This window comes from Vigna angularis, chromosome 1, assembly GCF_016808095.1.
Source record: "Vigna angularis cultivar LongXiaoDou No.4 chromosome 1, ASM1680809v1, whole genome shotgun sequence".
NCBI lineage: Eukaryota > Viridiplantae > Streptophyta > Magnoliopsida > Fabales > Fabaceae > Vigna > Vigna angularis.
The window spans coordinates 1,543,475-1,557,004 of NC_068970.1; the positions used below are offsets into that span (position 1 = coordinate 1,543,475).

The 13,530-nt window shown below is 33.1% G+C and overlaps 2 protein-coding genes across 5 annotated transcripts; both read left to right on the forward strand.

Moving 5' to 3' along the window:
* Positions 1-841: 841 nt before the first annotated feature.
* Positions 842-7,600, forward strand: LOC108336736 (uncharacterized). Of its 4 annotated transcripts, XM_052876662.1 has the most exons (6): positions 959-1,097; positions 1,333-1,400; positions 2,687-2,755; positions 2,830-2,936; positions 3,328-3,527; positions 7,461-7,600. In XM_052876662.1, the coding sequence occupies exons 2-6, from the start codon at positions 1,370-1,372 to the stop codon at positions 7,549-7,551; spliced, it is 498 nt and encodes a 165-aa protein (XP_052732622.1). In that variant the 5' UTR covers positions 959-1,097; positions 1,333-1,369; the 3' UTR covers positions 7,552-7,600. The 4 variants fall into 4 exon arrangements, 3 of the variants coding, with proteins under 3 accessions (XP_052732616.1, XP_052732617.1, XP_052732622.1); XM_052876656.1 differs by lacking the exon at positions 1,333-1,400 and having other exon boundaries at positions 842-1,097; XM_052876657.1 differs by lacking the exon at positions 1,333-1,400 and having other exon boundaries at positions 842-1,097; positions 3,443-3,527.
* Positions 7,601-7,621: 21 nt separating this feature from the next.
* LOC108323909 (DUF21 domain-containing protein At4g14240) lies at positions 7,622-13,244 on the forward strand. The gene is made up of 13 exons (XM_017556732.2): positions 7,622-7,865; positions 7,965-8,041; positions 8,607-8,690; positions 8,800-8,913; positions 9,167-9,250; positions 9,366-9,437; positions 9,963-10,030; positions 10,365-10,452; positions 10,543-10,616; positions 10,709-11,081; positions 11,173-11,219; positions 11,313-11,388; positions 12,966-13,244. The coding sequence occupies exons 1-13, from the start codon at positions 7,622-7,624 to the stop codon at positions 13,053-13,055; spliced, it is 1,491 nt and encodes a 496-aa protein (XP_017412221.1). The 3' UTR covers positions 13,056-13,244.
* Positions 13,245-13,530: the final 286 nt, after the last annotated feature.

A 13,530-nucleotide genomic window follows, 5' to 3' on the forward strand; every position in this document is an offset into this window, starting at 1 on the left:
CTCCATACCATAATTTTAGTATCGGAGAAAGATTTGGTGCAATCATGTTATGCCGCCTAAGTTGCATGCGCATGTAAAGGGATTAACTAATCACATCTATAATTAATGGCAATCTTATTTCTTATAAACGATATTAAACAATAACCCTATCCATTATAAAAAAATTCATTTCGTGTTCTTCAGAACAGTATCACCTTTAAGTTTTAAAATTAAAAGTTTCAAATGTATTTTAAAAAAAGATAGTTCATCGATCCAAAATAAATAAGATACCAACTACTAAAATCTCAAGTTAAAAATGTTTTGTTTGCATTTCGAAGTAGATTTATATACAATTTAAAATGGACAAAATTTTTATACCTTTTTTTTCGGGTAAGTTATATATGTCCTTTTGTATTTTTATACGAAATTAAGATAGTATTTTCCGTATTTGCTTTTTTTTCTGTTTTTAGGAGATTAGTTTTTTTTTTTTTTGTTTTAGTTATTCTATATTGAAGTTCCCTCACAAATTAGTAAAGTGCGTAAACAAAATTTCAAGGTTAATTAAAAAAATAAAAATTATAAATAGGCCAAACAACAATTAGAAATGCTGTACAGTGAAAGAATTGTGAGAGATTTTCCTGTTGGTGATTCCTAAAGTATGTGTAGAAATGAATAGGTTGGCTTAAACATTTCCCTGTTGAAGAGTCGTGCTTGGTTACTCCCTCAGGCCTGGCCCATCATATATTCATGGACAACTGTTTTGGGCTATTTCAGTCAAAAAGCCCAATTACCTATATGGGCTATTATTACATTAGAATGGGTCCAGAATTTGGTAGTAGTTATATTTTCTGTAGCACCGCATTCACACAGAAGAGGTTGTTAGTTTGGAAATCTAATGGCACAACAGGTATTACTGAACTCGTGTCCACATCAATATGTATCGCTTCGGCGGGTCAGAATTTCGAAGCCATCGATATGGGTCACGAAACCGACTACCGTTTCTTCACCATCATTTTCTACCTCAGCTCCTCTTCGCAACGCATCGTTCTGCTGCAGCTCTAGCGCTACCTCTTCTGTCGAACCCGATTTATCCTCTTCTGCCAAAATCTTCGTCAAAGGTAAGGTTTCTCGCTCTATCTCCATTTTATTTCACTGAAATTCTCCGTCCAATAGCTTGCGCTTCAATATATCTTGCGCGCAATACAAGGTTTAAATTCTTTTTCGTTCTGGGCATCTAATGCAAGAGACTTGTTCTTACTTTAATTTGCATCGGCAGATTTCATGCAACTAAAAGGAACATACGTAGTAGTTGTAAAAGTATCTGATTTGAAATTCCCTGTCATTATTGTGCAGACTATTATTTGGAAACATTTGCTTCTGATACAGGGAAATGTCTCATCTAAAGTGTCATTGTCGCCAAAGTGAGCAAATAGGGTCATATCTAGTCTTGAATTTCAGTGGGTTAAGATCATTATGTATGTTTAATTACATCAAGGACTAATGAACAATTACTTGTGCACTTTTGAGAGAAGCTCCCTTTGAAGCTTAAATTGTTAAAAGACTTGTAAGTGAAATAGAGTTTCTTTGCTTAGTTGGGATTTATAGATGATAAATCTTGGCACGGGCTACTTAAGGCCAGCCCAATTATGCCCTACTTTCAGTTAGCATTTTGTCATTCTAGTCGAATATTTAAAAAATGCAAATTAATAAGAATGAGTTGAATGATTTTTAATCAATGATAACTTACGGACACCAGACACGACGTCAATGTTGCTCTATGCTTGCAAATATTTACAAATTTGAATGCCTCCCTTCTAGCCTGGTATCCTCTTATTTATAGAAATGATGGGTCTGGCTTATGATATCCCTCTAATTAGTAACCATGAGAAGTGTTCAGAGTGGATGCCACCTCACTCCTTTGGTTAGTGTCAAACTAGCCAAAAGAGAGTTTCCTAAGGAAAAGCTCTAGAAGAGCACCTTACTAAGAACCCATACTTGTACACTAATGAGTGTTTTGAGGGATCACCAATAAGATACAACTGCAATAAGATATGAGTCCATTTTATGTAAGGGATTGACATTATCTTTAATTCAAAATCTTAATGCAACAAGTTTGTGAATCTTCTTTCTTATATACTAGTCAACTTTCTCATATTTACTCAACAAAACACTTCAACTCACATTTAGATTTTCAACAGTAATAAATTAGGGAACTAGCTTATCGGCAGTCGGCCTTCAGTTCTTAACATATGTTGATATGCTTGCATGGTGATATGATCCAAAGGCTGGCAATCCCAACTTTGAGCCGAACCAGAAAAAGTTAACCAAATTTCAGGCTTGGTTTTGGTTAGCCCAGCCCACACACTTTATTAGGTTATTTGAACATGACCCATTTTTGCATCTTTATTAGGAATGCAAAACTACATGCTCGAATTTCACAAGTTTTTTAAGAGTATAGACTATCCTGGACAGTGTGCCTTTTCTTCAATGCTAAGTATTATTTCCGTTTTGCTAATGTCTTGTGTGGATGTCATGTCACCAATCATCTAATAAATAATCTTTACGACTGTTGTTTTGCATGCGGACAACGGTAAAATGTTGAGTAGATATTTGATTGATCCACTATCTGCAATGTTAGTCTTGTTAAGTTATCGGCATTTTGTGATGAAAATCATTAGACTGAAGTTTTCATGATGGGCCATTGCAGGGCTACCTCACTCAACCTCTGAAGGAAGATTGATGAAGGTGTTTTCAGAGTTTGGTGTAGTTAATCTCGGTAATAATATATCCTTTCACTTTTTGGCAGTCTTGAAAGGACCTTTAGTTTTAATTAATTTTATCTTATGGCAGTCCAGCTTCCTATAGATGAAAAATCAGGAAAGTCTTTAGGATTTGCATTTATTTGGTTTGTAAAGGAAGAGTCTGCGCAATTGGCTGTCCAAGAGATGAATGGAAAGGTGTGCATAACTTAATAGAGTTTCCAACTGTAAGAGATAACCTATCTCATCCATACTAAAATGATTTTGACCTGATAGCTGGATTTTTGTTGCAGTTTTTTGATGGTAGATTTATTTATGTTACTATTGCAAAGCCTGGATCATTAAAAAATTCGAAGAGCACGACAGCCTACAAATTTTAATCATATGAGCAGTTGCTAATAGCATCTTTTCATAACAAGCAATTTTATATAATGTAGTCACTAACGTTCAATGCTACACATTCTACTCCATAGCCTCAGAATTGAGAAACCCCTTGATTTGAAAAGTTAGTAAAATTTATTGCAAAAAGAATCACTTATGTGTGGGTATACATAGAGCCTTTCTATAACCCAAAAATATTCTTGGAAAGTTGCTGATCAAGAACAAGAAGCAGTTCAAGCCACCAGTGGAAGGGGTCCAGGGTTTTACTTTCTATCTTCCAGTACCTGCTTTGATCACTGTCATGACCACATTCAAGGCTGCAGATGATCAGCCTGTGGAGCTGCAAGCGTGGGATCAACATGAAAGAAGATCCACATGTTCAAGCCAAGGTCTTCTCCTCCTCCTCAAGTGAGTTTATTCATTTAAGAGACTATTTTTTACTATATCAAAAGACAGTTTTCTATTAAGAAAAAAGTTGTTCAAAGATGTCCCTAATGTCATGTCTTATTGGTGTTGGTGTTGAATCTTCCAATTTAGTTGTGTTAAGTATGTCCTGTACATCTCTCAATTACAACTAGTCGCAGAAAGAAATTGAGATTGTCCATTTATCTTATCTTTTAAGTAAGCAGTAACTCAAGCAGTCGTGTGATAAAAAAAAACGATTATGAATATTTTTGAAAAAATATTATCCAAAATTTAATGAAATCTTATTTAACAACTTCTATATCTTTAACTTAAATATATATATAATACTATTTTAAATTGTAATAGTTGTGAATTAATGATGATAGTAATAAATACAAATTACAATAATAATTTTTAAATTGTAAATATTTTTATTTTTGTTATAAAACATAAAACAAAATGAGTGTCCAATTAATTAACTTAGTTTTGATGTTTATTATTGAAACTAACATTTTTCTTAGATGGACAAACACAACATAATTAATCATTGTAGTTGTGTTAGATAATAGGTTTAATCATTTTCGAGGTCACTTTTTATGTAGATTTGTTTCAAATTGCTCATTCAGTTAAATTTTAACTCAATTAGGTCACTATTTGTGCAAAATTGATTCAATTGAATCTTTGTCGGTAATTTGAATGAATGACACTAAGTTTTGAGTCACGTGGCATGCTGAGTTAGCAAATGTTAACCACATGGCAGTGACTTGGTGGTGTTAGGTGAGTGTGTAATTTTCAAATGAAAAAGAAATGAGATTTCATTAAATCTCTAGAATGCGAACATGCCAGGATCCCTAATTAGAAAGGGTACCTGAGTTGTTCTTGATTGTTCTTGTGCGGCGCGAGTGATTGGGTGGTGAATGTAGTTCTTCTTCTTTGAAGAGAATGTTGAACAACTATTCATGATGTTCTTGATAGAAGGAAAACCCTAATGTCTCTTTTCGTGGTGGTGGAGGATCTAGGAATTTGGATGTTTTACCGATTTGCCACTGTAAACACAAATATGTGTTGAGAACGGTTAAAACTATGAAAAATTGAGGGAACTTTTCTTGTCTTTTCATGAATAGAAAGATAATCTTTTGAACCACTTTGATGCAATTAGAACCCTTTTACTCTCGATGAAAGGACCCTCCTTCAAAGTACTCACTTATGACAGATTTGAGAACAATTTCGATTTTCCATCAAAGTGACTAGACAATCCCCTCCTACATTGCTTATCAAAAATCCCAAAACATCCCCCAAATCAAATACCACAAAATTTGAATAAAATATTTCAATTCAAGACAACCTAAAAGAAAAAGAATCAAATCAAATGAGACAACCTAAAAGAAAAAGAATCAAATCAAATGAGAGGGTTTAAAGAGAGCGAAAGTAAAGGAACTAATTTGATGGGAAGAGAATCTTCCATGACATCCAAAGACCCCAACTCAGTTTGTATCTTCAACTTGCTCTGCACTTCTTCCTCCTCATTGTCACTATTGTCGGGGCTTCTGATCAACGGTGAAGTCTTCAACTCGCCGTCGGCAAAGAACTTGGTCGAGCCCAAGATCCGAATGTTTGAACGATCATTTTCTGGTGATCCATTAAGAAAGTTTCGATCATCGATGGTGAAAGTGGGACCTACCAGAACCTTCATTTGTATTCACCTTCTTGTCAATAGAAAAGCTTAAAGTAAAATGAAACAAGAAGCCTCTCCTGAAGCGGCGATTAGGTCACCCTTGTCCTCTTCGTCTTCTCCTCCTCTTCGTCTTCTCCTCCTCTTTTTAGGCTTCCACATAATGGGATTACTTGTAATCAATCTGTACACTTTGAGAGATACAAAGAGATAAAAAGAGAAAGTTGCAAGAGATAAAGATAAGGCCGAAAAGAAATTAAGTTTTACTTTTTTAAAAATTAAAATAACTACATTCCAAGTAATGTCATTAAGTCAAACATACCACGTAATGCGACCTACACTGTCACGTAGTTAACATTTGTAAACTCAGCATGTCAGGTGACTGAAATCTTAACGTCGTTCACTCACATTAATGGCAAGGGTGCAAATGAATCAATTTTGCACAAACAGAAACCTAATTGAGTTAAAAGATAATTAAAAAACAAATTTGAGACATTTATGCATAGACTGGGACATTAAAAATAATTAAACCTAGATAATAAATTATTTACATGTTTAACTCGTTACTAGACAACTTCAAAATGTTAATGATATCTTTTGAACAACTTTGCTCCAAATAGAAATCTAACTATGGGGATTATAACTAAAAATGTTGTGTAATGAACAAATTAAATGTTATGAGTATCATGTAATGCGATATTTATGTTTCAAAGAAGCTTAAACCAAATAATTATGTTATATTTATGTTTCAAAGAAGCTTAAACCAAATAATTATGTTTCGCTGAGTTATTATGTCTTGTAAGTATTTTATAGATACATGTTTATTTGATTCAAAAACACTTATGTAATCATGAACAACATAATTGATTAACTTTTATAATACATTTTCATAGATAGATTACTTTCATCTTTTAGAATAAATTTGTATATTTCACAATAACTTATCATTACCATACTTATTTAGAATTATATATATATTAAGATATGTGAAATATTTTATTAATAAATTAAATAATAATATTATGTTAGTTATAATTTAAACATTATTATAATTTACACAAATTTGTACGATTGTATTTTTTTAATAAAATGAAAAATTATAAAATTATATATTTACATAATATATATATATATATATATATTATGTAGTCTTTAAAATAATATATTAAATTTATATATATATATAATATTACGATATTATAAATATTGAGTTATAAAATTTCTTTATAATATCGAGATTAAAAAGGATATTAAATTCGTAATATTGATAAGTAACAAAATAAAACTAATATTGATGACGTTAGCAAGAATAACAATGGGTATAGTAATGATTGAAGAAATTTTTATTGATTAAAGTTTTTTTCTTCATTCAATGATATTATTATTACTATAAAAAAATTTCATTATTGATAATTTGTCAGTTGGACAATTATAAATGATAATTTAGATGATGGTAATTATATTACTATAACATTGAAAAGAAATATCGTAACAATATAAACATTATTAAAAATTATTAAAAGTAGTTTTGGAAGTTTTAACTTTTTTTGATTAATTTTAAAATTATTTTATACAATATTTGATTAAAACTACTAGAATGACTGTCGATCATATAATAATTTATTCGAAATTAAACTTAGAAATAATTACAATTTTGGATATGAAAAAACTGTTGTACTTTTCTTGTAATTAATAATCTTTTGGACTAAATACAAATTATTAGATAAAGTCTACTCTTATCGTCTTAAAAAGAAAAAGACATTTGTATTGCATGTACACTATGGTACCATGTTGAGTTTTATACTGATCGATCCACTCCGTACAATGTTAGTATTAAAGACGTTGGATGAAATTGTTCTAAGTAATAATAAAGTGATAACTCATGCGAAAGACTGATGTACGAAGGTGACAAAAAGCTTAAAACACAAAAATAAGAGGTACCAAACTGATAAGTAATTTTTTCTAATATTTGGGTGTGGTTGACCAGTTGTCAACACATGCATAGCATACATTATGTCAATATAATTAATTACTATTTTTTGGTTCATTGCTCATGAATTTTATTTATCATTTCTGAGTAAAGAGTGTCTTTCTTGTTCAAAAATTATTATTTTATTAAAAATCATAAAAATATATTTTTGTATATCTTCATAGAAAATAACTTTTCACTCTCCCTCTTAACCGTACAAAAAATTGGCATAAATTAATATTATATAGTGAAAGAAGATAACAGCTTTATTTTTTATTTTTTATTTTTTGCATAGAAAGGAAGAATTGTCCAATAACGTAGTGAGGTGGATCTGTTGTGTGATTGGGTACTGTGTTGTGGATCACCATCCAATCCCGATCGCCTGACGACTCAGCCTAACGAATTTCTCAGAATTAGAATTGGAATTAGAATCGGAATCAGAATCAGAGTGAAACGATGAGGGTGGTGAGTGCGTTAATGGTGGCTCGGATGTTGACGCGGGACCACTCGCTCCCGATGCTTGGCAACGAAAGCATACCCTTCGGATCGGTTTGGTGGTTCATCTACGCCGGAATCTCATGTTTGCTCGTCCTCTTCGCCGGCATTATGTCCGGTCTTACCCTCGGTCTCATGTCTCTTGGTCTCGTTGACCTCGAGATTCTCGAGCGAAGCGGTTCTCCTGCTGAGAAAGCGCAAGCTGGTACTTCCTCTTTCCTATATCCTTTTTCTCTCAATCTTCGAATTTCATGTTATACGTTAATCATTGTGCGCGTGGTTGTATGTATGTATGTATATGCAGCTGTTATACTTCCCGTGGTGAAAAAACAACACCAGCTTCTTGTCACTCTGCTTCTCTGTAATGCTGTTGCCATGGAGGTAATTAGACAGCATTGTTTCCTTTTCCTGTAATTAATTATCATTCTCACTTATTATGGTAGAAGGTTAAGCTGTTTGATTGAAGTTCATGAGATGAGTGGCTTCATGTAGACTAGTTTCATTTCAGTACCATGCTATTTTTTTTTTATTTTTTTTTATGTTTCTGAGCATTTCAACTTCTATAGGAGCTTTTTTGTCGAGTAAGTTTATGGAAAAAATTTTATACTTTTTTTTTGTTTCCATGTTTACATATACTTATAGAAAAGTTTATCCCATCAGGGTCCTTTCCAATAAGGATGCCTAGATAAACCTTCTTGCAAGTAGACAACATCATGTTTTAACGAAATATTGGACTGGGAAGATGAGAATAGCTTCCTTCAAATTGTCGTTTTTTTTTTGTTTTTTCTGGACGTGCCTCTCTAGTTTCAATGTCACGTGAAATGGCTAGTGACTGGTTGTATGCTTATTTATGCTTGATTTGGGTTACGCATACACTTTACTATACTGATTCTTAAATCCTGTCTAACTTTTTACAGCCACTGGCTTTGAAACTTCCAATCTGCAGGCTCTGCCGTTATACCTAGATAAACTATTCAATCAGTTTGTTGCTATCATTCTCTCTGTAACTTTCGTTCTGTTTTTTGGGGAGGTATGTCATTTTACCGTCTCTCTGTGGTTCAGTGGTTTAGCCTCTATTTGTATCCAATGAATGATGTAAAGCCCTTTTAACAAAAACAGCAACGCCTCTTTGATTTCAGGTTATTCCGCAAGCAATTTGTAGTAGATACGGTCTTGCTGTAGGTGCCAACTTTGCATGGCTAGTTCGGATTTTGATGATTATCTGTTACCCAGTTTCTTATCCTGTTGGAAAGGTATATCTTCCTATTGAGATTGTTCCTTAGTCGTGATAACCTATACAATATAGTTGAGAAGAGAATAAAGAAGTGGAAATGGGCTATTATTGGCCTGTGTTTAGGGCTGAAACACTGAGCGATCTCCCTACAATTATAGCTCTTGAAACCAGAAAAAGATAGAGCATCAGTTTTTTCTCATATATCAATGATGGGTTTTATTTTAATTATTAAGCCCTCACATGTTTCTTTTCTTCATTAATTGTTGTTCCAGGTTCTGGATTACCTTTTGGGGCATAATGAGGCTTTATTTAGGCGAGCTCAGTTGAAAGCCCTTGTTTCCATTCACAGCCAGGAGGTATAAATTAGTAATTGTTTTTCTATAAATAGAACAAGCCATGTGAAGATTGGGGAACCTACTCATCGTCCTGTCCTTGGTGTTTGATTCATATATTTTGAATTTGCTTGTTTAGGCTGGGAAAGGTGGTGAGCTTACACATGACGAAACAACAATTATCAGTGGAGCACTTGATTTGACTGAAAAGGTAGGTGCTGCAATTCACCTGCCACATTGAATGCCAATCTATTCCTTGTGGTTTCATTTCATAGTCCATTACAAATTTCAGTTTATGATGTTCAATGCAACATAAAATGAAGTTTCTTACATATTTGAGTTTCAATATACATTGATGATGTTAGAAAGATCAGATGTGAAGGTTATTTATGTCTACTTACTTCTAGTTATCATCTTTTGCTTGGGATGCTAGGAAATGTAAATACACAATGTTGCAGGACACCAAATGAAACGTCATTTTATCAAGTATATCAAATACCACTACATGTTGATGCAAATTTGGCCAACCACTTTTAGTGATCTTGTTCCATAAGCAAAAACATTCTCATACACACTTTATTTTCTTTATGTTTTAATTTATTGTCATTTACTTAACTATCGTGTTTCATGATGTTCACTTATATAAGTCACATTTAATATATTTTTTCCCATCTTGCATTACAAATTATCATTAACTTAACTATCAGCTTGTGTTTTACATTTTGTCTTTGGACAGACTGCTGAGGAGGCTATGACTCCTATCGAATCAACATTTTCTTTGGATGTTAATTCAAAATTGGATTGGTAACTTTTCTTAATTTGTTGGTCATTATTCTTTAGCAGGTCACAAATAGGTGATTGAATTTATTTTGCTAATGACTTCTCTTTTTGATGATGAATTCAATTGTTTTACTTTTTAACCTTTTTGCCGAATGTTTCTTTTTCGACTTCTCCAATTGCAGAAGCATTTCTCTAGTTATTTCCCACTAAAGTATTGGGACGTAACTTTGCTTGCACATTTGAAGTAGAATTCTTGGTTAAAAGATACAAAAGCATGTGTAAAGAGCAGAATTATCTTTATTTTTCTCCCCTCTTTTATTTTTTCCTTCATTGTTTTTATGGTGCCAATCATAAACAGGGAAGCAATGGGAAAAATTCTTGCTCGCGGGCACAGCCGAGTTCCTGTCTATTCTGGAAATCCAAAGAATATTATTGGACTTCTACTGGTTTGTGTTTTTCCACTCTTTTTTACTTTAACATTTTCCCATTTATCTATTTCCTGGGCTCTTTCTTCACATCATTTCTATTTAAATTAGGTCAAAAGTCTTCTTACTGTAAGACCAGAAACAGAGACACCTGTCAGTGCCGTATCCATCCGGAGAATTCCACGGTGTGCTTGTCTTTACTAATTTATTCTAGTGTTATTTTCTTTCAAATTAGTTGTGTAATATCCAAAGTTCGTGTATGGCTTTATATGTACAGGGTTCCATCAGATATGCCTCTCTATGATATACTTAACGAGTTCCAAAAGGGCAGTAGTCATATGGCTGCTGTTGTTAAGGCCAGGGTAAAAGGCAAAGAAACTCCACAAATAATTGATGAGGAGAAAAATGAAGAAAACAAAAGCACTGATGGGGATTCACAGTTGACCGCTCCATTGCTACCGAAGCAGGATGCAAAATCAGGAGGTGTTGTTGTTGACATTGTCATGCCTTCAAAGCATTCCAGCAATAATAAACTGTCTGGTTTTCAACGTAATGATGGCAGCACAAATGGTCTCGCTTCAGAAAATATTGAAGATGGTGAAGTGATTGGCATTATCACTTTGGAAGATGTATTTGAAGAGCTTCTGCAAGTAAATATCTGTTTTCTGAGATATAGCCCCCTATCTGTCCAGTGTACTTTTTCCATCCCTTAAAACTGATTATAGTACTTCTTCGTTATAGGAGGAAATTGTTGATGAGACAGATGAATATGTTGATGTTCATAAGAGGTAATAGAATACATAATTTCAAAAGTTAGGTAGCAAAGAGACATGAAGCTACTGTAAATCTGAATTTTGATGTACATGAATTTTATTTTGCAGAATACGTGTTGCTGCAGCTGCAGCTGCTTCCTCAGTGGCCCGAGCTCCATCATCACGAAGGTTGACTAAGGGAGCAGTAAGTGATTTGTTATAACTCATTTTTTCTTCTTATAACGTGTTTCACCACAGTTGTTAAATGAAATCGATATTTTTCTTTCCTCGAGCTGAGGAACTGGTTCCTTTTTGGGGTATGGTCCTGAATTTTTAGGCTACTCTGCATGGCTTAGTATTCTGTACTTTAGATGATATGTATGATATTGTATGAATTTAGGACGTGAATTTAAAGAACTTGTATTTTAGTCTAAGTAGCATCTCTCCTGCTAAAAGTATCAAGTTTAAATTGGGAGAGAACAATCTTTGAGAGATACTATTTGGATTTCAGAACTGTTTTTATGACTCCAACATTATGTTTCAGAAACAAATTACTAGTATCATCATATTCATATTCCATTTAATTAATTTTTCAAGATTTACCTTTTAGTCATAGCTTTTTCCCATAGGTTGAGTGCTTAAATATGATTGGTTACCCGTGCCTCAATATCTTGGGAGTGACTGCTTTCTTGTTCTATTGTGAAAAGGATGTATTAATTGTTGGTATTCATTATATTACAAAAGTGCAGGGTCTAGTAAATTGTTTTGGTTTTGTTTCTCCGTTATAATGAAATGCACAATGCTTAAATCCTGAACTAGTTATTTTTTCTCAAGATTTTTCTTTTTTTTCACTTTGAAATTTAATTTATACAATGTAACTCCTCCTAGTATGATTCCTGCTCTTTTCCAAAGAGCAATGTTAGTTGGATATTTGTGTCACAGTTCCATGTCGTGTCTGGTGGATTAGTGTCTCCTGGCCAATTAAAATGAACATTTTATATTGTTTATGTTGACAATTTAAACAAGCACTATGGATCAATGGAAATTTGTACTCTATATTATGAGAACATGAAAAAGGAAATGGTCCTTGTCATGAAACTATATTCCATCCAGTCTGTCTGCATCATGCCCATTTTCAATTTTGATCATTTTGTTTATACAAGTCTGAAATTGAGTTATACAATTCCTCTGCTTTTCTTCCGGTAACTTTGTTGGAAATAACAGAGTCACAAACTGATTCAAGAAGAATACAAATTTATAAGCTTAAATATGTACTTAGTTCTCATAAATTTTCTTATAGTTTTAGTAACCGTTTTGAGGTGACATGCAATGTGACATTGTTTGACTACATGTCATGCCATTTTAAATTATGATAGGAACTATATTAGCAAATTTAAAATCTACGAAAACCAAAAATCACATGTTCTTTTGGAGGATTAGTGTAGGTTTATCCAAATCGACATTTAGGCCTTTGAATGACCTGAACAAGTAATTGATTTTACACTTCGGAGAATCGAATGGCTCCTGTAGGAGGGGTCCTATGTTATTTCACTTGGTAATGACTATTTGAGTTGCCTTAAGTTTCAGATCTACCTCCCAACTCCTTTGTAATTTTACGAATTTAAAATTAGTTTCTTTTTCATCAAAGGATAGGATGGGTCGCAAGGCAAACTTGAAATTTTTTTAGCCAAATATGTTTTTGGGTTCAAGAATATTTATTCTACATACGGCATGGGTGCTCATTAATTTTTTCTTTCTGACCTCTGTGTTTTGACCATCCAGGGAATCCAAGGTAAGCCTGGGCAAACTCCGAGGAAATCTGGGGAGGAAAATGGATTGAATTGGACAAAGCAATGGGGAAATCCGAGTTAGCATGTCAGGATAATGAACCTCTAAAACTGAGGGCGTTTGTGTGAGCAACATGATGAGAAAGAGGCCCACGAGTTCTGTAGTCATATGTCATTGTGTCGTATAAATTGATAGCTTTCCTTTTGGAAGGGCTTAGACGGATATATTGCTATTATATAGTACAGGATTATTAAATCTGGTGCTTCGTACTTATCTGCTACTCCAAAAATACTGCTTTTACAGAAAAGAAAAGTATTTGTAGGACAAAATATTTGGTTCCTTAAAATGATACTGGGATGGCGAACAAAATTATTTAGGGTGTGTTTGATGGGTGAAAAGAAAATAAGAGAAGATAATTTAAATTTTTAATTGAAGAGAAAATAAAGAAAGGGTAAATTTTAATTATAGTACTTTCACTTTCTTTTTCTAAATATGTATACGTATTGTGTTGCAACAATATTTTAAATTTGTTCTCTCTCCGTGCTTTGTTTATCCTTTT